This window comes from Pseudopodoces humilis, chromosome 15, assembly GCF_049639895.1.
Source record: "Pseudopodoces humilis isolate 2021_Gansu_Grassland_sample_001 chromosome 15, ASM4963989v1, whole genome shotgun sequence".
Classification (NCBI taxonomy): Eukaryota; Metazoa; Chordata; class Aves; order Passeriformes; family Paridae; genus Pseudopodoces; species Pseudopodoces humilis.
Genome location: NC_142214.1, coordinates 18,944,721 through 18,967,428, shown reverse-complemented (window position 1 = coordinate 18,967,428; position 22,708 = coordinate 18,944,721). Strand labels below are relative to the sequence as shown.

At 44.3% G+C, this 22,708-nt stretch overlaps 1 protein-coding gene across 2 annotated transcripts in view; it reads left to right on the top strand.

The window, feature by feature from the left end:
• LOC102108458 (vascular endothelial growth factor receptor kdr-like) overlaps positions 1 to 20,867 on the top strand; it is a 124,925-nt gene extending 104,058 nt beyond the window's left edge. For both annotated transcript variants that reach the window (XM_014256468.2, XM_005527505.3), the window contains exons 25-30: positions 1,486 to 1,585; positions 2,391 to 2,496; positions 4,321 to 4,445; positions 4,665 to 4,743; positions 7,908 to 8,002; positions 15,728 to 20,867. In XM_014256468.2, coding sequence (XP_014111943.2) covers positions 1,486 to 1,585; positions 2,391 to 2,496; positions 4,321 to 4,445; positions 4,665 to 4,743; positions 7,908 to 8,002; positions 15,728 to 15,932 — 710 coding nt within the window. In that variant the 3' untranslated portion in view covers positions 15,933 to 20,867. The remainder of the gene's footprint in view (positions 1 to 1,485; positions 1,586 to 2,390; positions 2,497 to 4,320; positions 4,446 to 4,664; positions 4,744 to 7,907; positions 8,003 to 15,727) is intronic.
• The last annotated feature ends 1,841 nt before the right edge of the window (positions 20,868 to 22,708 follow it).

Sequence of the window (22,708 nt, the reverse complement as noted above, 5' to 3'; positions counted from 1 at the left end):
TGTGAACAAAGAGAGAGAACTGGGATTGTGAGAGCAAGTGGAATTCTCCATCTGTGAGATGAGCAGCTCACTCCCAGGTTATTCTGAGCATAATGACAGGCCACAGGCAGGGCTGGGAAGGAAATCTGGGTACAAAGCAGAAATGATGGTGCTGCCTATCTCCAGCTCATATAACTCCAGGAAGCACTGTCAGTCCTGTGCTCTGGTGCTTGCACATCCAGGGAATTCAGAAGTGCTGTGGGGAAGCATCCCTGGGCTCTGGATGTCCTGGGAGCCCATTTGTGCTGAGATTCCTTCCCAGGCAGTGCTGGGATCTCGGCTCCCCAGTGCCCACTGAGCTGTCAGGTTCACAGAGCAGAACAATCCTGGAAGCAGCCACGTTTTGGCCCCTTCTTCAATGCTTTATCCAAAAGATTTCTGCTGCTCTTGTCGTGCCCCCAAGTGCACAGCACATGATGGTGTTTCCAAATGGGGGGGGAAAATTGCAGGAAATATGCAGGAATGTTATAGACAGTAAATCATACACAGATTCCTGGAGGGCTGGATACAGATTCTATTCAGTCTCCTACGTTAAGACTTGATTGTTTCCAAATTCATCATCCAGCCTCTGGGATGTCAGAAGGGTTGTGCTGGATGGGAAGCCTTTGCTGAGGGAGGGAGGTTACAAATCTTTTAGTGTTATCCACGGTAGATTCAGTAACATTTCAAACTTCAGATTTCTCCTGAATTTTCCCCAAAGTTCTGTGGGAGTTAACACAAAGCTCCCAGCCCTTCACAGCATCCAACCTCTACAAAGCAATTCCAGTTGCCACGAGCTGCCCTGCCAGGGTTCAGCCAACACCTGAGTGGCACTCGAGGAAAACAGCAAGGAACACGTGGCCAGGAAAGAAAACAAGGCTGAAAAGCTGGAAGGTCACTGCAAGGAGGATATGCAAGTGAAAATGCAAGTCCAGTAGTTGGTGAACCAGGAGAGGAGCAATTCCACACACGGGATTGAACCAAGGTTCTCGTGGTCCTTGGCAGGATCCAGGTGCCCACAGCCCCCTCTGCTCTTACTCACAGGGGTTCTAAGGCCATGAAGGATGAGCAGGAATTACTCACTCCCTGTGTATCCACTCAGTGCAGGATATTGTTTGGAAAGCATTGAATGAGCTGGAACTTTTCTACCACTGACCAAGAGATACTTTAAAGTCTTAAATGAATAAAGTCCATTTCTCCTCTGCCTTGTTTTACCTTGGAGTGGTCCTGACTGTATCACAAATGCAGAGGAGACAGCGTGATTGAAATCTCTGAAGAGGCAGAGTGAGTTTGTAAGAGGTTTCCAAATAAAAAACATAGATTGTGAGTGACTGCAGCTCCTTCACTCGAGCTCCTTTACTGCCAGAGCCTTCCAGGGTAACCTGGAATGCTCAGCAGAGATCAGCATTCCCTGGGCTGGGACACAGGGGCTGTGCCATCCTGGATCCCTCTCGTTTCTCCCCCCAGGTGCCTCTCCATACCCTGGAGTGCAGATAGACGAGGATTTCTGCCGGCGGCTCAAGGAAGGGACCCGGATGAGATCTCCAGAATATTCCACTCCTGAAGTGTAAGAGATACTGGCTGCTGCTGGGAGCTGCTACATCTCACAGAAGAGATTGGGTTTAAGTGGGGACAGGGGGAGAGCACAGCTGTGTCACAGAATGATTCACACAGACACGGTTCAATGTATGAGAGGGAAAAGATGATTTTATTTTGTGACTCCAGGATTTATAGATTCTCAACAATGACCAGGGGTTGGATAGTTAGGCTAACACCTTCCCAATCACACTGGTCATGCAAAATGTCCATCAAAAGACGTTTCTTGCAAAGAATGCATACACATTTATGTTTATAGTTACTTTCCTGGGAAAGTGGCTAGAAACTATGAAAACAAGATCAGAAGGTTTCATTTTCAGGGTGACACAGCTGGCTATTTTATTTTCAGTAAAGCTGTGATTGAGTATATTTTGGGTGTCTGACAGCACAGACTAATGCTAAGGACAGCCCAAGTCAGCCTGACCTTTGCCAGCAAGAAGATGCTCAGATACCCCATGTCAGCTGTAGTTCAGACTTCAGATGCTGTGACAGAAACCCAGCACCCAAAACCAGGACTTATTTCAGCAGTGTCAGCAGGGCCCAGCAGCCAGACTTTAAGTTAGGTGAAACCCAAAATCCTGCAGGCTCGGCTGAGGCTGGAATATGGAAGTGAAAAGCGTCCAACATGGAAACTAAAACAGAATTTCAGCACGTGGAGATCTGAACCCCTCTTAGTCCAAAGACTGACTAAACCAAGCAGCAGTGGAATGAAACAGTTTGAAAGAAAAGCTCCCATCCTTTCCCATTCCTAATCCCTGTTGTTTTTTTCTCTCCAGCTACCAGACAATGCTGGATTGCTGGCACGGGGTCCCCACGGAGCGACCAACATTCACCGAGCTCGTGGAGCGCCTGGGGGATCTCCTTCAGGCCAACGTGCAGCAGGTACAGCAGGGCCAGCCCCTCACAAGAAAAGTGTCAAACTTTATTTTCTGCTTCGATTCCTGCACTTCTCTTCACTCCTGGATTTCTCGGTCTCCTCTGAGCTGAGCTCTTTTGGAATATTCCTTCACAGGGTGTTCTGTTTATCTCAGTTCTCTGGGTCAGGAAGAAAACTCTAAACCTCGTTAGGATCTTGTTTCTTGTGTTTATTAGGATGTTATCAAAGTCTTGGCAGGTCTCTCCAGATTTTCTGCACAAGTTCAAATCACTACAGCCTGGCTCACTTTGGCTCTGAAGGCTCAAAATGGCCCTGAACTACTCGGTTCTTTTATCTTTATACTCATTCTTATCCAATTAACAATAGACACGTTAATTATTTTTATTAATGACCCAGTGACCCATCAGTGTGTGCTGCACTGTGACATTTTCTATCCAATCACCTCCTGCTACCCAAAAACCTCTGGAAGAACATGAAGAAAGAAGAAGGAAAAGAGACAACACCCTAAATCCTCCATCTTGCCTTCTGTTTTCTAAATTAGTTTAAACTCTAACTTTTCCACCCAGTGATTTAAGAAAACTCTCTAATCTGCACACTCACACTTTCAGCTTTTCTATCTGACTTTAGCAGTTGTGTTCATGTAACACCATGAAAACACACCCATGAATTTCATGTTGTGTGAAATTCAGTGTTCTCCTGGGTGTCAGAGGCAGAGATCAGAGCCAAGGGCTCACACTCTGTGTCTCAGACTCCAACAAAGTGCATTTGGAGTGTGTGCCTGTGCAGAGGTGAAGGATTTTAAACACCAAAATGACATTTCACTTCCCAGCACAGCTCACTAGGAAAATGCCTGCTGCAATGAGTAAAGACAATGTTAAATACTCAAATGTTAACTTTGCTTCTGATTTTCCTCCACCTCCTGAATTTTGTCTCTCATTTCCAAGTTTATGTTCACCAGTGCTTCTGGGAGCTTTACAATTATGCAGCTTAAAGCACAGAGAGGCAGGTATATCATGATTAATTTCACAATAGCTAAACCAGCTGTTTTTTTCTTCAATAAAAAACAATCAGATCTGTTATGCAACTGTCAATTTAATTGAAAAAGAAATCAAACACTTTCCTCCAGCTCCTTCCTGTTTGTAAACAAATTTAGTGGAGCTGAGTTGAAGAGGGCCCAGTCTGCAATATGAAGAGCTTGTGAGTTTGATTCTATAACCAAAGTAAATTAAGGAGACATAAAAATTATGATAAGGGAATTGGGTACTTAACTGCTTCTCAAAATTAAAAACAAAGAGAAGCAGAGAGGAATTTGGACAAATAGTTTCAGGAGATAAAGGCAGAGTCATTCCTGAGGATTGCTGCAGGGGGGTAATGACAATACAGAGCTCATTACCAAGTGCAGCAGCAATTCCTGGGAAGGACAAGAAATTAAATCCTTTCAGGCTCCCACTTTAAGGCCTGGCTCTTCCCAAGTTCCTGAAGTTGAGCAGAAGCAAGCAGTCTGTCCATGGGCCATTGCTTCTGACCAGGACTGGAATACCCAAGCCCAACCCATGGGGTTCCCAAAGTGCCTCGGTTTCCTCACAAAGCCTCCTGCACTTTGTACTCCTGTAGTTCCTGGATGAAGTGTGCATTCTAACTTCCACAACTCCCCCAGGGTGTGAGGAACAGGGGAATCACCTTGAACAAACATCACGCTTATGTTAAATCACAATTTAATCCTTTCTCATCACAAAGCTCTGCAGGATACAATAACCTCTCACATTTGAGATGCAGCACAAAATTAACTTTACCAGCTTTGTGCTTTTTTTCTGTTATTAATTTCATAGGATGGCAAAGACTACATTCCACTGAACATCACCTTGTGTCCAGATGGAGAATCCAACTCCAAAACCTGCCCTGTGGAAGAAAACTTGAGCAGCGGAGTGAATCGCTGGAGTGCAGTGGAAACTGGGTGAGAAAAGCAGATACAGGGTGGGGAGGAAAGAAACATCTCACTGTCTGGTGTCCTCCCTTCTCATGGCTGGTGGAAGAATCAGGCAGATTTGTCAGGGTTATTAGACACAAGAGGTGACAAAAGAGAAGTTCTCCAGGACAGGGGGCTGTGTGAGGATGTAACTGGTGCAGCACCTGCCTGTGGTTTATGCTGACCCCTCGACTTTCCTGCTTTCAGTAACAGCAGCAAGAAGAGACCCCTGAGTGTGAAGACATTTGATGAGGTGCCAGTGGAAAAGGAGAAAGTGATGCATGAGGTAAGAGAGGTGACTGCATCCTTCCCCAGCAGGTTCACAGATCACTTGTCACCAGCACCAGAAACACTCATTAGAGCTTTTGGAATCTGTTTGGTAGGGGAGAACTTTAAATCAGGCTGAAGATTTGGCTCTAGCATCTCACACCCCTGGCTGTGTGACAACAAAGAGGGACCTGCATTTCTCTTAAATAATTTAAAGAGAAGCTCACATGTGATTGCCCTGGCTTTGATCAGGCTAAGGGGCTTTATATTACATATTTCAAGATGTTTGTCCACCATAAGAAAGTGGCAGCTTGTTCAAATGAAGCTCTTTGAGGGAAATGTGTCCAGAATTCTGGACATTCTGGCTGGCCAAGACAGCAAATCACTTGGTGAGGGTGAAGCTGTTCAGTTCTGGGTAGACAAGAACAAGATTCAAGATCCTGGTCTTGATTCCCTGGATTTTCCTCTCTGCAGGTGAATGTATTTATTACCAGTTTAATGCCATTGCAGAGTGAGAGAGTTTAAGCATTTAATTTTCCCTCCAGGGGAAAACAAAGGCTTGTTTTGTTACAGAATGAGGGTTCTGCTTGTTGGCTTCCCCTGAAGGTATGGGTTGGATTTTCTTATTTTAAAAAATCCACAAGAACATCTCCTGAATTCCCTGTGTGGTCCAGGCAGCCCTGGCTGCAGCTCCACGTGCTGTCCCCACCTGCTGCCTCAGTGGCACCTTCTGTGTCCCTAAGGAGGGACCTCTGCAGGGCCCAAGTGCTCCAGGTGGATCAAAGCTTGAATTGAAGCCTGAATCCCTGAGGAATTCTCCTGCCCCAGGAGAGGAAGTCTCAGGTGAGCCAAGGAAAGGCTCCAGCTGAGAGTCCCTCTTGGGCAGAGCCATTGCTCAGAGCAGCTCCCTTGGGAAGGCTCAATCTCCAGCTCCAACTTTTCCTGGGAATATTCCATGTCCTTGACAAGCACAGCCTGTTTCTCATTTCTTCTCTGCTGAGCACAGACTGAGGCCCATTATTGCCTTGTATTTTCCCAGATGGAATTCCTTTCTCTTTATCAGCACATCTCGGGGATTAGGCAGCTTAGAAATTTCCCTGGTTCCTGCATCTTCCCCTTGCAGGATAAAATCTGGCCCTGTGAACCACACAAAGGCATTTGCTGGATCAATGCAGTCTCAAGAGATTACTGCTGCCAGCACCTGCGTTACCTGCCTAAGAGCTCGTGGCATTTTCAAATAAACCTTTACATGAGGAGGGAAAAGGTTCCAGAAAGGGTGATAATAAATGTTAATAATAAATATATATATATAAATATATATAATAAATATATAAATAAATGTTAATAATAAGTATAATTGTATAATAATTATATTTTATATATATTTTATATAATATATATAAATATATATTTTATGTATTTTATAATATACAAAAAAGGGTGTTAATACATCAAAAGATTAGACATAAATGTTAATAATAAATAGATATAATTATATAATAATTATATATTTATATATCTTTTAATATGTATATATTTATGTAGATATAAATTTATTTTTATATATTTATTATATAATATATAATAATTATATCATAAAATATATTTTTATATATTTTATATTTTTATATATTTGTATATTTTATACTATACCAAAAAAAGGATGAGAATACATCAAGAGATTAGAAATAAATGTTAATAATAAATAGGTATAATTATATAATAATTATAAGTATATATATAATATATCTATATATATTTATATATTTGTGTTTTATATAATTATATATTATATATTATTTTTATATATAATGTAATGTAATGTTATAATATAATATAATATAATTTTATATTATATTATTTAATATAATATATCTTTATTTTATATATTATATGTTATATATGATATTAATAAATTAAATTGAAATAAATTAAATTGAAATAAATAGAAATTAAATGGAAACATTAATAAATGTTTCAATAAGGGTCTTTTAAATCAAAATCAGTGTGTGATCTGCTTTTGGACAATGGAATTGTACTTTGGTTATTGAAGTTTTCTTAATTATCAAGCCTGAATTGTCATTAGGTCATTATTTCAAAGGGCTCTGAGTGCTCCACCACACCTTCCTGCCATTGTGCAATTATCTTCAATCTGGGGAGATTCTTTTACCAGAGAGGTGGAAGGGAAATGCAGAGCAGCCCCCAGATAAAACGTTCCTATTCCTCGTGTTTGAAGGGGAAACAGTCAAGATAAAATCCAGGGACAAGCTGAGGCTTTGACAGACCTCATTAATTCAGGATTTCACTTTAGAAACTCATTTTTGACCTGACCTTATTAACAACTGATAGATGACCAGAGCTGTATAAAAAGGTTTTTTCTTGTTATATATTGTTTGATGAGATTATTTTTTACCCCTTGATCAGTTTGACTGATAAAATAAGAGTTTCTCTTCTATGTTGAGGGCTTTTGCTGTCTTGGTTCTGACAAATGCACAGATGAGCAGCTTTCCAGCATCACAAAATACTTCAAATGCAAAGAAACACACAGATCATTTAATATTATTAAATTACTTAAAATGAAGACTGTGATGTCTGTGTATTTGCATAAACTTAGAACAAAGTTTAACTGCAGCCTCGAGATTCAGCTTTAAGTGCTGCAGAATCACAATCCCAACTCTAATCAAGATAGTTTTGTTGGAAAACTCATAAAAAAATCCCTAAAGGCCAGGGCCATCTATCTTTACAAAGAACTTGCATTTACAAAATGCTGCTGAACTTCCACTTCCTTCAAACCCCAGTGTTTCTAATTGTGGATTTCCAGTGGGTATTTAAGGAGCTTTTCTTTGGAGGAGCCCAGCCAGAATTATTGGATATATTCTTTATGAATCTCAGTCTATTCATATCTCAGCTGTCCTACGTACACAGTGCCCATATGTCATGCTTAATATCAGTTTCCAATTTGAAAATGTCAAATTATTTTTTGATATGTTCATTTTAAGGGTGCTCTTTGGAAATGCAGATCAAAAACTTTAATGTCATAAAAACAAGGGAAACGTTCCCGGGCTCCAGAGCAGCATTATCAGGAAGACTTGGATAAAAATTGATAACACAGGCCTTGAGAAAAGAATATCCTGCAGTCCCAGGTTCCAAATATCCCTGATGTTCCTTCCTTTTGCTCCTCAGGAGTCTGACAGTGGGATGGTGCTGACCTCAGATGAGATAAAAAGCCCCAAGAGGTTGGAAATCCGTTCCTGGCCCTATGGGATCATGGCTCTGGCGTGAGTACTCTGGGGGATTTCTTTTTCAGACAGTTCTTCCTTTCAGAGAAATTCTTTTGAAATTTGCAGTTTTGTTTCTGCTGTCAAAAAGAAACCTCTGGATATCCAGGTAAGCTAAGAGGAGATGAACTCTGAATTTCAGCCCCATTACCAGAAAACCTTGGTAATGCATTTTAAGATCAAGGGGCACCAGATTCTGCAAATGGGAAATGATGGGATGAAAAAAATGAGAATATCGAGGTCTAATTTAGCTGTTTGTTCACTGCCTCCCCAGTGCTCTCTCTTAGTGACGGAGCAAAGTTTGAAGAACTTGATTCATTAATCCAAAAGCTGACATTTGTAATTATACCAGTGTGTATATTTAACTCAGACAGAAGGAGTGGCATCTTTGCAGCTCATGGGATGTGAGTAAATTTCAAATGCTTGAGCACAGCAAAGAGCAGTCCAAGAACTTGAAAGCAGTGCTTTTAGCAGAGCCCTGATTGCTGCATTTGCTTTATCATCACTGAGAACTGCAGAGAATTCCCTAAATGCCACCACCTCCATGATCCCTGGGCTGTGTTCACAGCTGGTTTCCAAACAGAGGCTGGGACAGGGTTTCCTGTGTGTTCATCCACTCATAGAACAACACAAGGTTAAAAGCAGATTTTTAGCTTTTTGCTCACAGTTCTTTGTATTTCGGTACCAGCCACACAGGCAGAGGAGAGCCAGTAGTGAAAAACTTCTCCACCTTCCTAACAGTAACCCATTTTACTGATTCAAATGTCAACATGTAGAATTTCAAAGAAATCTGCCCAAAATATTTTAAAAACAATTACTATGTAGCAATGAATTCCGTGTCTATTCAGTTAATTAAGCTAATTACTACTTGCCTAGATTTTTCTCTGAAATCTACTGAGATTTGTATGAGTTTTCTGTGTACTGAGGAACTCCACGACCTTTCCCAGCAGAGCAGTTGTTTGTTCTACACCAAGTCACCCCTTTTCTGCATTAAAGAGAAATGAGGGATGAGAAGAAGCCTGGTGCACTTCTGGATAGTTCCCAGGAGAGGACATGGTCAGAGTGTGGCAGTTTTGGAGGGGTTGACTCTCACTCAGAGAGAAAAGCAGATGGAAAGGCCTTGCCTTGTCTTTTGATGCCTTAGAAGCATCAATTCCCTGATGTTTGAAGGCAGGAAAGGAGGAAAAGAGAGAAAAAAAAGGAGGAAAAGGGAGAAGGAGAGGAGGAGGAAAAGGGAGAGGGGAAGGAAAAGGGAGAGGAGGAGGAAAAGGGAGATTTCATAAGGAAAGGTGGACAACACTAACAGGAGCATTAGAACACTCTGGATGGGAGCGTGGCCTCAGGAATGTTGCTGCCCAGCAGTATTTTCCCTGTAGCAGCATCCCAGGGCTGGACCTGGTGGGATTAGCAGCAATCCCAACCCATTTCCATGCTTTTATCCCCTGCACACACCCAGAGCATTCCTGCCAACACAATCCATTGCTATGGAGACCAAATGGCACCAGCTGGAAAAGCAGGAGCTCAAATGTCAGGAGCTGCATTGCTGTGATGCTTTACCTGGGCTGATTCACCTCTTTCCTGCACGGTGCCACGTTGGCACAAATCCAGCACACACACAGCAGCCTCCCAGGTGGGGTTTATCCCTCTGAGCATTTCTGTCATCACCCCTAAGCAGCTTTTCCCTTTTGCATTTCTCCTGTTTGGATAAAGAGCTGGCAGAGGAAGGTTCCCTCTCTGCCCTGTCTAAGCTTTCTCCTGAAAATCTGAAAAGTCAACACCCAGCCAGATGTAGAAACACAAAAATTCCATAACAGCCTGTTCTTTCCGGATTTCCAGGAAAACCTTCTGAACAGCTATCAGGGCCACTGGGAGTGAATGTGAGGCTCTCTGGGGGCAGTGGATCCCTGCCTGACCCCACCACCTGGGCTCTCCCCACTTCCACTCAACACTTCCATGAGGATTCTATCAACACTTCCATGGGGATTCCATCCAGCACAAGGTTCTTGAGCCCTTCTGTGGCCATCCCAGCAGAGCAAGCTTTGCTGCTGTCCCATTTCCCAGGCCCATGGCACCCACCCAGGTGTGGCCACATCCTTCCCTGGGGCTTTGAGGTCCAGCTGAGAAAGCTTTTTTTGTCAGCTGCCTTTTGGGTTTTTTTGGAATCTTGCAGGCCCTCGTTGGCACAAAGAGCAGTTTTAAAGAGCAGAGCACCCCAAAGCCCTCTCGTTTGAGGACAGGACACCCCTGGGTGCCCCTGCACTGATAATGGACAAACAAGGCTCCAAAGCCTGTGGAATAATCTAGAGAGGTCAGAGGGGAGTGTGGAAGTTAACAGGGGAGATAAAGTCACCCTTGTTAATTGTGTATCTCTCTCTATCAAAAACATTTACCCTGGATCCTTTTCAAAGTCTTTCTTTTCTAAAACAAAGCTGTTCAAAGGCTTAGCATGTTTTCTAAACCAGGGTGGCTGCATTTATTATTTTTGCCAAAATCTCACTGTTTGTTTATCCTGCATTCATTCCTCTGTTGAGTTTAAAATTTGCCAACAACACACACCACAGAGTGTCAGTGTCAAGAGTTTAGTGAGGATGAATCTGATACTCTGGGCCTGGCTCACTGTTAGGCTGGACTAACCAGGCCTGAGCTTTTCCTACTGCTAAAACAGAGCAGGGAAGTTCTGAGTATTTTATGCAGCTGAAGTAGAAAGTCACAGCAGTAGCTGCAGTGAGAGATGGAAAGATTGACTGGGATAACAACATTGGAATCAGCATTCAGGGAAGCACAGGGAGCACAGAGGGATTTAATGATGGGATGACTCTGGTGTCAGGTTCCATCTCATAATATTATCAGGCTACTGCCAAGCCCTGCTTTAAAATCCTCCCAGAGACTCTATAATCAAGTTATTGTTTAAGATGACAAAAGGTTTGGTATCTGCTCTGTTGTCCTCCCCCAGCTCTTCCCCTTCTCCCCCCCAACCCAATTATCCTCTGTTGCTCAGAGAGCCCTGATCTGGTTCTGGCCCAGGGCCACGAGATCAGCTGAGGCTCAGCTGATCCACTCTGGGCTCTGGATGCTGCATCCACATCCCATCACTGAGGGCTCTGCCTTTGCCAAAACAAGCTGGGCCTAAGGCAAGGCAGGAATACTGAAATGGTGGATTTTGCTCAGGAACAGCAGGCATTTGTGTCCAAACACAAAGAACACAACAAAAATACAGCCAGGATTGGGCTGGAATCCTTTCTCACCTTCTCAGAGAAACGAGGCATGGGAACATGTTTGCTCCAGGGCAGAAATAATAAATACATTTATTGTTGTGTCGTGCAGCAGCTTGCACTATTACCTGACCTGAGCTCTCCAAACTACAACTTGGAATGAGTAGCTACTCAGGAGTTATGTAAACCACCTTTTTTACAAGGATTATGCACTGTGCTTACAGTAGCAAGGACTAGAAGGGGAATTGTGGATTTGACTGCAGTGTTTTCCATCCCACTGCTTTTGGACAGGGACAGCTGAGCAGCCTGGCCACGCGTGTGAGGGGACACGAGGGTGGCTTTGGCCTGGGAAAGCTTTAGAACCTGCAATTTGTATTTAAAAATGCTTCCAAACAATGAATTCCTGAGCCCAGCCCCTTGAGTCCTCCTTGCCAGCAGAATGCTGATGCACTGGTACTGCCAGAGGGGAGCCCAGGATGAAATTCTTCCTGCACAGCACTCAGTTGAAAATATATTAAAGCAACCTGTGAATCAGAAAGGTAAAAAATACCCCTTTTATTTCTTTAATTGCAGAAAAATTAAAAGAAAAAAATAACCACTCTTACTCTGAGCCTCATTAAACACCTTTGAAAGCTCCTACAAAGCCCTGAAGCTCCTACATGTTATTAGGAGATGGAGTCATGAGACAAACTGCTCTACTTGGCAGCAATCAGCCCAATTTCTCATCTTTCCCTAAACACAGCTTCTGAACATGGCCAGGTTTCCTACATGGACAGAAAAGTCCATTAGTTTTTCCTACTGAGAGCAAAATTCTCGTGTTTCTTATTGCAGAGCAGTAGGAGCTGCTGCCCTTGGGGCTGGGATCCCTCCCTGCTCAGAGGGATTTTCCTGCAGCCATCCTTCTTTCTCCACAGTCCTCTTCAAGTCATTGACCCCAAAATTTAGATTAACTGAAACTGGCTCCATCTTCTATAAAATAAACATCTCCACTAATGGTTTCCCAGCTCTTTGATGATTTCAGTGTTTTTCTACCCCCAGAATCTATGGTTTGTACAGCAGGAAGAAAAAGCCTCAGTAGGTCACTCAGGCCTTCAAGCTACTGCAGGATTGTCCTCTGTAGCATCTTCTAAACAACTTTGGCACCTTCAGAAAGCTGAAAAATTTGTGGAAGATTCCTCAATATTCAGGCTGTGTCCCCAACCAGGACACCTTGTGCAAGGACAAACGAGTTCTCAGGGTGGTCACTGCGATTTGTGACAAGTCTGGGTCAGTGGGCAGCTGAATTCCAGCTGAATGTTGTGGTTTTCCCACCCTGATCCTCAGGGTAATGGTGGGAACCCTGACAGGGGAGCCTGGGCTGGGATGGTTTTATCCAAACTGGGCATCTCTGATGGGCTCCCCAGCACTGTGGGGTCTGCAGAGAAAGAGCAGGGAGGAAACCCCTGGTGGGCAGGGCAGGGCCTGAACCAAGGAATTTAATGAGATTAAATTCATAAATGTTAATGAAATTAGTTCATTACATAACCACCAGTGACTTGTGGAGCTGCACAGCTGTGTGAGTAACCAAACCCCTCCGGTCAGAGAGTCTTTACTGGGGGTCTCTCTTTGCACAGGGCAAGTGGCCCAGGCCACAAAGGGGCTTTTGGTGTCCCCTGGAGCCCTGAGCAGCCACCACAGCCAGGGCAAGGCTGAGCTCTGAGGGGCTGGAGCAGTTCCTGGATGCCAAGGACAGATGGAAAAGGGATGAGCAGCCACAGCCCCAGGAGCAGCATCTGTACGTGCACAGCGTGTCAGTGGCAGCAGCATGAAAGGGGAAATGCAAAGGCCCATGGAGAGCTTTAATTAGGAAATGCATTTAGATGAAAGGAATAGTATTGGAAGTTAATTGCATTTTGCTCTGCCATTAGATAGCAAGTGACACAACTTCCTTCTGACCTAAGCCAGCAGCTTTCTGTCTTTGGAGCAGAGAGGAGATGGCAAATTTAGGAATCCTCCAAAGCCCAGCCTGATTTCAGCAGCAGGCAGAGTTATTCCCAGATACCCAAACTCCTGACCCACAGGGGCAGGAACCCTACAGGAACACTTGCAGGGGGCTGAAAAACTCCCACTGTGTGACCAAACCAAACCCTAATAACTCAGACAAGAATATAATATATATATTAAGAATAACTTAATGTTGGGAGCCAAATTAAACAGATACTCTCAAACTTCTCCTGTCTCCAGTGGCAACTTTAATACCTGGCAAACTGGAAACCAGAGCATCCATGGAATTGTCTGACATGAGTCAATGGAGCTGAGCAACAAAAATAGAATTCCATAAATAAGCAGTGAGGCAAAGTGTGGTTGCATTGTGTGGTTTATCTGCAGACAAACTGTGTAGAGGATGGACAGATGCCAAATCTGTAGGATGCACAAGGAGTTTCCTCTCATGTTTCTCTCTGGACAATGAGGAAAAACTTAGTTGTGAAAGCAGAGGGTGCTACAGTTTTTGTTGAAGTTCTGAGGGTTAGTATTTATTTTAGAATTTCTGCTCTGGTTTGGTTTCAATGCCTTGTGCAGGTGTGAAAGCACAGAAAGAGCAGTTTTGTTCTAAAACCTCTGCAGCAATCATAGAACCCCATTCTGGACATGCAAGACGTGGTGGGCTGGCTCTTACAGCTCAGGCTCACTTCCCAAAGCTGGAGATTCAAACCTGCCATGGAAAGCCTGCCCAGCACACTAAAACCAGACCCTAAATGAATCAGCCCACGTCCCTCTGCAGCTGATCAGAGCCTCAGCTGTGTGTTATGTGTGAATTTGGCTGCACAGGAGCTTCATGAGTGATGTAGGAACATCACCACACATTCCCCCACAGCAGAGAGCTGCAGGGGTAGGTAATCCACAGATGGGGCCTGCAGGCTGCTCCTGTGGCTGTGCACAGAGCAGAAACCAGTGTTCTACTCCAGCCAGAGCTCTGAACACCTGGGATCTTTCCAAAACCACCAAAAATTTTAAAAAACATTTGTTTTTTTTAATATAGTGACACTGGTTTAGTCAGCCAGTGACAATATCTGCAGCTTGTGGAAACCTGAAGCTTTTGACAGATTGACTTTCCAAGTTCAGAGGCAAGAGAACACAACTTGTAAAGTCCCAACAGCGGAACCCAGCAGGGCAGATTTACCCTTTGCATCTGAAAGGAGCTGTGGCCATCCAGCCTGCTCTCTCTGCTGTACCATCCCAAAAACATCTCACACACACAGCTCCTGTCCTGGAACTGCTATTTTCCTATTCATGGCTCTTGCTGCCCTCCCTCCAGTTGCTGTGTCTGGCTCCTGGTTTGTTCCCTGGAGCAGGAACTGGCTCTGCTTTCTTCCCAAAGCACCCCAGTGAGCAAATGAGCAGCTGCTGGGGACTGGAAACACTGCAGAAGTGCCAGTAAAATGAGTGTAATGAATTCTACAATTATTTGATGAACTGTTGATTATTCAGATTTGGTTTTGGGTCATTAAAATGTAACTTGATACTACTTTAAACACATAAGAAGTACACTCACAAAGTGCTTGATATTTCATTCTCCCAGTCATTCTGAGCTGAGCAGTGCTGTGATGAGTCTGTGCCTGGGGTTCCTTCCCAAGAGCTGCAGTTAAAGGGTCCTGAGCAAAGTGCAGCAGCTCAAAAGCCACTCTCACACTGGAATCCTCTAGAGAACCCCTCAATTATCCAGGCCTCTTCCAATGAATTGCTCAGAAACCGAGGTTGGCAGAACATTCTTTTTAAGGCAATGACAAAAAGAACCTTTTGAGTTCTCCACAGCCCCTGCTGTTGCTCGAGGTGGCCTCGTGATACAAATCTCAGGGTTCTCTTCTTTGCTTTTAACCCTGAGGCTGCTGCATGTGATGGAAGTGGCTCTGTGCCACTCCATCACATCACCTATTCCCTCCATCACCTGGAACAAGGGAAGACAGGAGACAAAAGCAGCTGGAATGTTGCAGAGGACTGTCCTTCACCAGCCCCTGGGTCAGGAATGGTAAAGGGCTTGGGAATATCAAAGGGATTTTGCCCTGCACTGCCTGAGCCCGTTCAACACACACTCTTGCTTTCAGTAACGGTTTAAATCTGAGTCTGTCAGAGATTATTCAGTATTTCCTCCTTTATTATGCTTCAAGAAGAGTCAGAGCCTTCAGTTCTGCATTCAGAAAAGTCAAATTTTTACTGACCTCTGTCAGAACAATGAGGGAGGATATTACTGTGTGTACAGGACAGGTGCCTTTACAAGTAAGAGATCTGTAGTGCACTGAAATGTGGTGAGCTGAAAGGACAGGGCAGCAGAGCTGGAATTACTCCCAAATCTACTTTTAAAACACAGAGTTCTTTAAAATACCTGTTTCAGTTCCCTCATCCAGTCAGCAAAATGTCACTGCCTTACAGGGTGCCAGAGAAACTGATATTTTTATATATTTACTCCTTAAATAAATGATTTTGCCCATTAATTCCGGAGCCAGGGCAGATACATCCCAATGTTTGTTCCCAACAGGAGGAGAGCTGTGAGCAGGAGCAAGGAATCCATCCTGTGTGACCACGAGACTGTCAAGTACCAGCCAGCAGTGCAGGTGGAAGAGGACACCGTGGACTTTCCCCTGGAGGACTCTGTCCTGCTCCCCATGGATCCCAACCTGGAATGCCACAGCCCTCCCCCGGATTACAACTCTGTCATCCACTACTCGGCCCCCCCAGTGTAAGCAGTGTCCCCAGCACAGGCTGCACCCCAGCCTTGCCAGCTCTCCTGTGCCCCAGGGAGCCTGGATGAAACAGAAGGGAATTCTGCTGGGATAATGCCTCACCTCTTTCTTCTGCACGTCTTGGGTGTGATTGGAAACAATTTAAGAGCATCTTCTCTCTTCTCTTTTTAAAAGGCCTGTTGCAAGATCTGCAGTGAGTTAATGACATTCTGTCAGAGTCTTAGAGGGAGGTGTAACCCTGAAGTGCTGCCATTCCTTCCCCCTGGCTGGGGCTGTTCCCTGGCAGATCCACGGGTTCCTGCATTCCCATTTCACCCCGTGAAGGTCATGCCAAGCTGCTGGGAACACAAGATTCAAGCTGCTGGCCCTGGCACACCCTGCAGGGCTTGGTTAGGCCAGTGCTGGAAGGGATCTGTTGAAAAACGTGAATGTTTTGGGCTTGGAGAAAAACTGAAATTGAAACACCCTGCCTAACTTGGGATTTCACCTCCTGTAAATGTTTCTGAAATGTTTTCCAATCCAAGCTATTTTGGTTGCAATTTGGATTTAATGATTTCCACTGCCCAGATGATACACTCCTAAAGATGGCACTGCCCAGAGCAAGCTGGAAGTGCTGGTGTGCCTGCTCTTTTGGGCCAGCAGGACACACAGTATGGTTAAATCTGGTGCCCTGGGCTTTCCCCTTGTTCAAAAAGCAGTTTATTCCGCAGACATGCAGTAGGGAACCTTGCTGGAGATGCATCTGTAATGGTTTCAAGGCAAAAATCAGTGCCTTAAGTAAGAACTTTCTCAACTCAAACAGAGTTTCCAAGCTCACACACGTTTGTGTGAATGTGCAGAAAACTCTCATTACCAGCATGAGAGTTACACAAAAACTCACACACGTCCTTGAGGCACCAGCGGGGCAGCAGCATTTTTGTTTCCTTTCTGCACACAGGCTATTTACTAAAACAACACAGAAAAGAGAAAAAAGCATTTCCTCTGGATTCTGTGGCGGGTGCCCAAGGGTTTCACCCTGGGGATCCTGTCCCTGTTAAGCTCCAAGCCCATGTGACACATTTATCTCTGACTGTCTTGCCAAGGTAAATACTGCTATCATATGCAAAGCCCTTCCTGGGTTCAGGGTAATTCAAAGCTTTTGTTGCAGCAGGACTGAAAGGATCACAAATTCTCGCCTGTCAGACGTTCCCAGTGGGTTTTTGCCCCAGAGCTGTGTGTGGCAGGGACTGTGACAAGTGTGCCCAGGTGCCCTGTGCATCACCACAGCAGCCTCAGACATCAGCAAATAATCCCCAGCCTTTCACGTGCTCTGTAACAACCAGAGTCAGATTTAAAGTTTAGGAAGGGAAAGGTCTCCAGGTTGCAAGGAGAAAAAGCCAGGCTGAACAAGATGTTCACTGACAGCGAGGGCTGCAACCTCCTGAGTTACAAACTCATCCATAAATGGCTCCCTGTGCAGTTTCCTCCAAGCTCTGCACAGCCCTTTCCTTCTATGATTTGATTTCTCCAGCGGAAAAAATAATTTTTCTTCGTGATTCAGACTAGAGGGGGATGGAATCCAAGCCTTGCAAAAGATGATGTTACCTTGGCAAAGACAGCTGCACACCCTCGCAGCAGCAAAGGAAGTTTTCTGGATGAGTGCTTGCAGTGGGCTGTGCTGAAGGAATCACAAACAAGCCTCAGGTATTGTCAAAGGGGAAAACAAACCTCCAAAGCCCACACCACGTTAACTGTGAACTCTCAAGCATCTGAAGGATGGGCTCTGGGGAACTGCACTGCTTCTTCTTCTTGACTTCAGAGTCACTTATTAATCACCTACAGTCCCTCCAGAGCCCCCTGCTTGTAGTTGTAGTTGTAGTTGTAGTTGTAGTTGTATGAGCCCCCCTGCTCATAAAGCTGTAGTTGCTTTATGGTCATTTTGCACTGCTTTGTATTTTAGTACCTATGTATTAAGTAGAGCTGGTCACAGAAGAGAAGAAACTACTGGGAAAGATCTTCTGGTGAGCCCCAGGAAGCTCATTGGATTGGTTTGTCATCAAACACTATTAACAATCTATAGCTCTGATCAAGTAATCAATCAGTTCCTGTGGAAATAAATTATTGCTGAGGCAAAGGAGAAGAAGGCTCAGACAGAGTGTGTGGCTCTGCTGTCGATGGGCTGGGCTGGAGATGTTTGATACTGCACCTTGAGCTGGAGGGTGAGCAAACAGCGTTGAAAAACCTTCCCTTAGGAACTTTGAAAAGTAGGAAAAAAACCTGCACGTGAGCTCTGTGTCCTGAGGAAGAATGGGAAGCTCTGCTGGGTGAACAGAGCAGGTGGCCTCCCCTTCTCTGCAGGATGAGCTGCAGGGGTTTCTCCGGGAGCAGAGGCACGGGAGCACACCTGGGGAGCCCTTCTGGCTCTCAGCAGCAAACACCAGCCTTTCTGCACCTCCTGAGAGGGTGGAACAGGACCCAGGCTCCAGTGCTCGAGATGTTTAAAGCCCTGGTTGCACTGACAGCCCCAAAACTGAGGGCTCCTCTGCAGTGGCAGAATCGAGAACGTCCTGAGCAGATCCAGCGATGGAAGGGACTGACTGATGTTTGGGCAGCTGTTCCCAGTGTTAATGAGTGGAAGATTTTTTTTTTTTTTTCCTCCTTATAGTAAATGTAACAAGAAAAGTATTGCCTGAAAAGTATTATTGAACATATTCTATTTTATTTACTAATATTTTGTTTGTCCTTCTCTTGCCTCCCTTAATTTAATTATTGTTCTCTTCTTCCAACGATGTATATAGTGTACCCTGTAGCAACAAATATAGTATTGCATTTATATGATAAAATTTGTAACATCTTAGTCCAAAGAGAAAGAAATACCCAGATGTAACAGAGTTAAGTATTGTACTAAACATTTCACTAATGCTTGCAGGCCAGGCTCCAGTTTACAGTGCCCCACTTGTGCCATGGCACAGCAGCTCTCTTGGCTGGGAGTGTCTCTGCCTCTCACTTCTTCTCCACGTTATTTAGTTTCAGTTAGGAAACAGGAATCTGGAGGAATTTGGCAGGTTTATCTCATTCCTGGAGGCCTCACCATGTGAAGCTCGTGTTAAAGGTGAGGGATTTCCATGGCCTGGGTTTTAATTGGAGGCTGGTGGATTGGCTAGAGGATCAGAAGGGGTAAATTGTTTAAATGATGTGATGTTTATTATTTTTTCAGACTTCTCAGGGATTCTTACTCGACTCCTGTCTGCCAGCTGCTTTCTCTAACCCAAGCTCAGTGAGATCTGTATTAACACCAACCTTTGTTTCCTTTGATGGTGCTCACTCCTACTGGTTTTGTGCTCCTGCAAGCCCAGAGAATCAGGGCAAAGGAGCTCAGAGCTCTCCATGGAATTGTGTTGTCTCTTCTCCAACAATCACCTCCCACTTAGGTGTCCAAGTGCCTTCACCTGCATGTTCTTGTTCAGGCTGGTGCTTGTAACAATTTCCTGCCTCCTTTTTTTCCTCTACTTTTCATCTTTTTCTTGTTATTTGCTCTCCCAGTCTCTTTGGATTGCTCTGCTCTGCCTTTTCCATAAGATCAGGTATAGGATCATTTCACTGCTGTTTATCCTGTGCTTGCAGAGGCTGAACTAGATAATCTAAAGCGAGATTTTCACATTAAATCCTCAATATATAGCCAAGGAAAACCAGTTTGTATTACTTTGTCTGGAAGTCTCTTTGTGCCCGTCCCTGAATGGGAGAAGCTTTTTAATCTACTGATTTTTCAATATTGCTGTCTGGAGCAAAATGAAGGCTGGTGACTGTGTGAATCTGATCTTTCCCAGAGTCCTTCCCTCAAACCATGAGGTTTCTGTAAGGTTCTCCCAAGTTATCCCCACAAGGAGGGGATCCCCAGCAAGATGCATCCCAAGTATCTCTTTGGGATATAAAGGAAGTCAGCTAAAACTCCGAGTAAAGGTGTCAAACAAACGCCCTGAGTGCTGCAGGTGAACACACTGAGGGCTCCTGCAGACCCCAGCTGCTCTGGTTGTCATCCCCCTGCCACAAACTGTCCCTCCACTCACCTGCTGCCCCAGAGCATCCAGGTGTTTCTCTCACTGGATTTGCTCTCCTGTGCACTCCAGGATCCCTAAATCCCACCAGCACCAAGGGGACACACCAGGAACAGTTTGCAAGCAAATGGCTACAGAGCAAGATAAGCATTATCAGCTTTCCCTGAGCACAGGAATTGCTCAGCATCACTATCGTACCCACAGATCAGCCTAGAGGTTTTTTCTTATCGTACAGTGAATTAAAAACACAAAAGGCAGCAATAATTCTCTTTTTCCTCCCTGAAAATGTAATGGCCAAACCCTGGGATCCATTTTTTACTGGGTTTTTTACTCACCACAAAAGAACAGAAAGAATTTTGCCAAAGTCGTGGCACCAGCATCATCTTACACAAGTGAAATTCAGGGAGGACTTTGGGATTTGGACTCTCAGGAGTCAGGCAGTGCACAGGGGACTGTGGAGGTGTTGAGACCAGGTACTGGGTGGTTTGTCTGACATTGTTATTTCCATTTTTGTGGAGATAGAAAGGAAAACTTACTGGCCTGGGTCAGTTGGGACCACAAGGGAGAGCAGTGTGGGATGCACTGAGCAGTGTCCTGTTCTCCTGGTAGCACTCAATTCATTTCTCCTCAGACCTTGAGTTGTCCAAGCAGCTGCTGAAAACTGGGGAAAAAACAGCAACTTGGGACCTACAGAAATAAACTGAGGGAAACTGGGAGAAGCCAGGAACTTGGGACTTACAGAAATAAACCAAGTGCCATGTTCAAACCACCAAGGAATGTTTGTCTGCCATGTTCCTGTGTGTCTGAAGAATGTATGCACTGAAAACAAGGCTTTCTTATGTAGTCAAAAATTGTACTGTACCTATTAACCAAAAAAATAAAAAGATTCTATATTTATACAGCCCAGGGCTCCTTTGTGTCATCTCTTGGTTTGAAAAGCGTTGTCCTTGAAGCAGAATAAAAATAAATAATGCAACAGTTTTGAGAGATTTTTGCCAGGCATTGATCTCATCCAAATTTCTACAGGGGGTTCCAAAGTTAGGACAGAGGCTGCCCCACTGCTCAGAGGGAGCTGCCCACTGCGTTTGCCCAAAAGACTCACAGAGCTCTGAAAAAAATGGGCAATTTGCTGGAGAAATGCACCAAACCAGCTGCTGCCAAGAGCAGCCCTTGGAACACAGACATTGTGTCTGGTTCCTTCTAAAATGTCTCAATAAAGGGGGCAGAGAGAGAGGAGAGAATCACAATTCTGCCTTCTCAGGACAGCCCGTGGTCACCAAAGTGTGCCAGTACAGAATGTGTGAGGATAATCTGCAGAACATGAGGGCATCTGGGGCTTGTCCAGCCTCAAAACTCCAGAGGTTCTGTTGGATTTGGCTTGCCATAACACTCTAAAAAGAACACCATGAAATAAATACTTCCCAATATGTTACTGAATTCTCTTTTGAATAAACTCTGCACTGTTGAAATACAGAATATGAATATTCCATGCTCTCCCTTTGTAGAGAAGGTTTCACATTCAGGGAAAAAATCTCCCAGCTCCATCCAAATGCAGCAGACCTGCTGCCTTTTTCCTCACCAGCTGGCTGGTTTTTCTGGAATACCATTCCCATTCCTCTTTCCACTTTGGTGGCACAGCGGGTAACTAGCAGCAGAAAAAAAAAAGAGATTTTTTTTTTATTTTTTTTACATAGTGACAAATACCTTTCTATTTATGGTTTAAAATAAATACTGGTATTAGGAAACAGAAAAAGAAATGTGTTAGAGTTTCAGAGCCATTCTTCCATTAGCAGCCTTAAAAGTTATCGGGCTGTGTATTTTGCCAGTCACATTAAAAACTATGAAGCACTCAAGTCACTTCAAACATTTTAGTTTCTCTTCATTCCCTGTTCCAAACAGTCCCAGAAATGTGTCTAAATTATACATGTCATTTGAAATGCAGCAATCTCCTTTCATGCCCATAATGAGCAGGAACATTCTTCTCTGTAAACTGAAGAATGTTTTGGTTCCTTATGTAAGGCGTGAGTCACCGCGAGCTCCGCGCCCGCGGAAACCGACCGCTTAAAGAGGGGAAGCAAAATATACAAAATTAACTCTGATTTGCTTTTAGCACTAAATGTGAATTATTAATCACACCCAGCTTGAGTTACACTTGTGGGAGGGACCTTCCTACAGCAATTTGGGGAAAAAGGATAACGTTGGGAAAGCAGAAATGGAAGTTTTGCTCTTAGATTTTAGCCAGGGGATGTAACTTCTCCATCCCTTACTTTTGCTGGATGGGATGGAAAAGATTTTTGTCTTTACAGCAGCAGCACGTAGAGAGGCCAGGTCAGAAAATCTCAGCCTAAAGTATCGAAGCTTGGTGGCTTTGGGTGATAAGAATCGCAGGAGAAAATAGGGACTAGCAGGAGAAAGATTTAGGATTGAGATACACAGATTTGGTGGTGGTGACATTAAAAAGCTGAGAAGAGAATCCAGTCAGGTCCTTTTTCCTTCCTCCCATAATCAGTCTTAACTTGAGAGGGTTTATAAAGTGCAAAGGTTTAGAAAGAGTGGAAATGCTGTTCATTTTCAGTGCTTTGGACACACTGAGGCCATGAGCAGTGGATGATAATGTTGTGTCAGAACTTTCCAGCATCCCACAGCTTCCAGAGGCTCCCAGCACACATGGCCGGCTCGTGGTGGCACATGAAATGTCCCCTGCTGGCTGCTCTGGGATGAGCTGGCTCTGTGTGGAGTGGA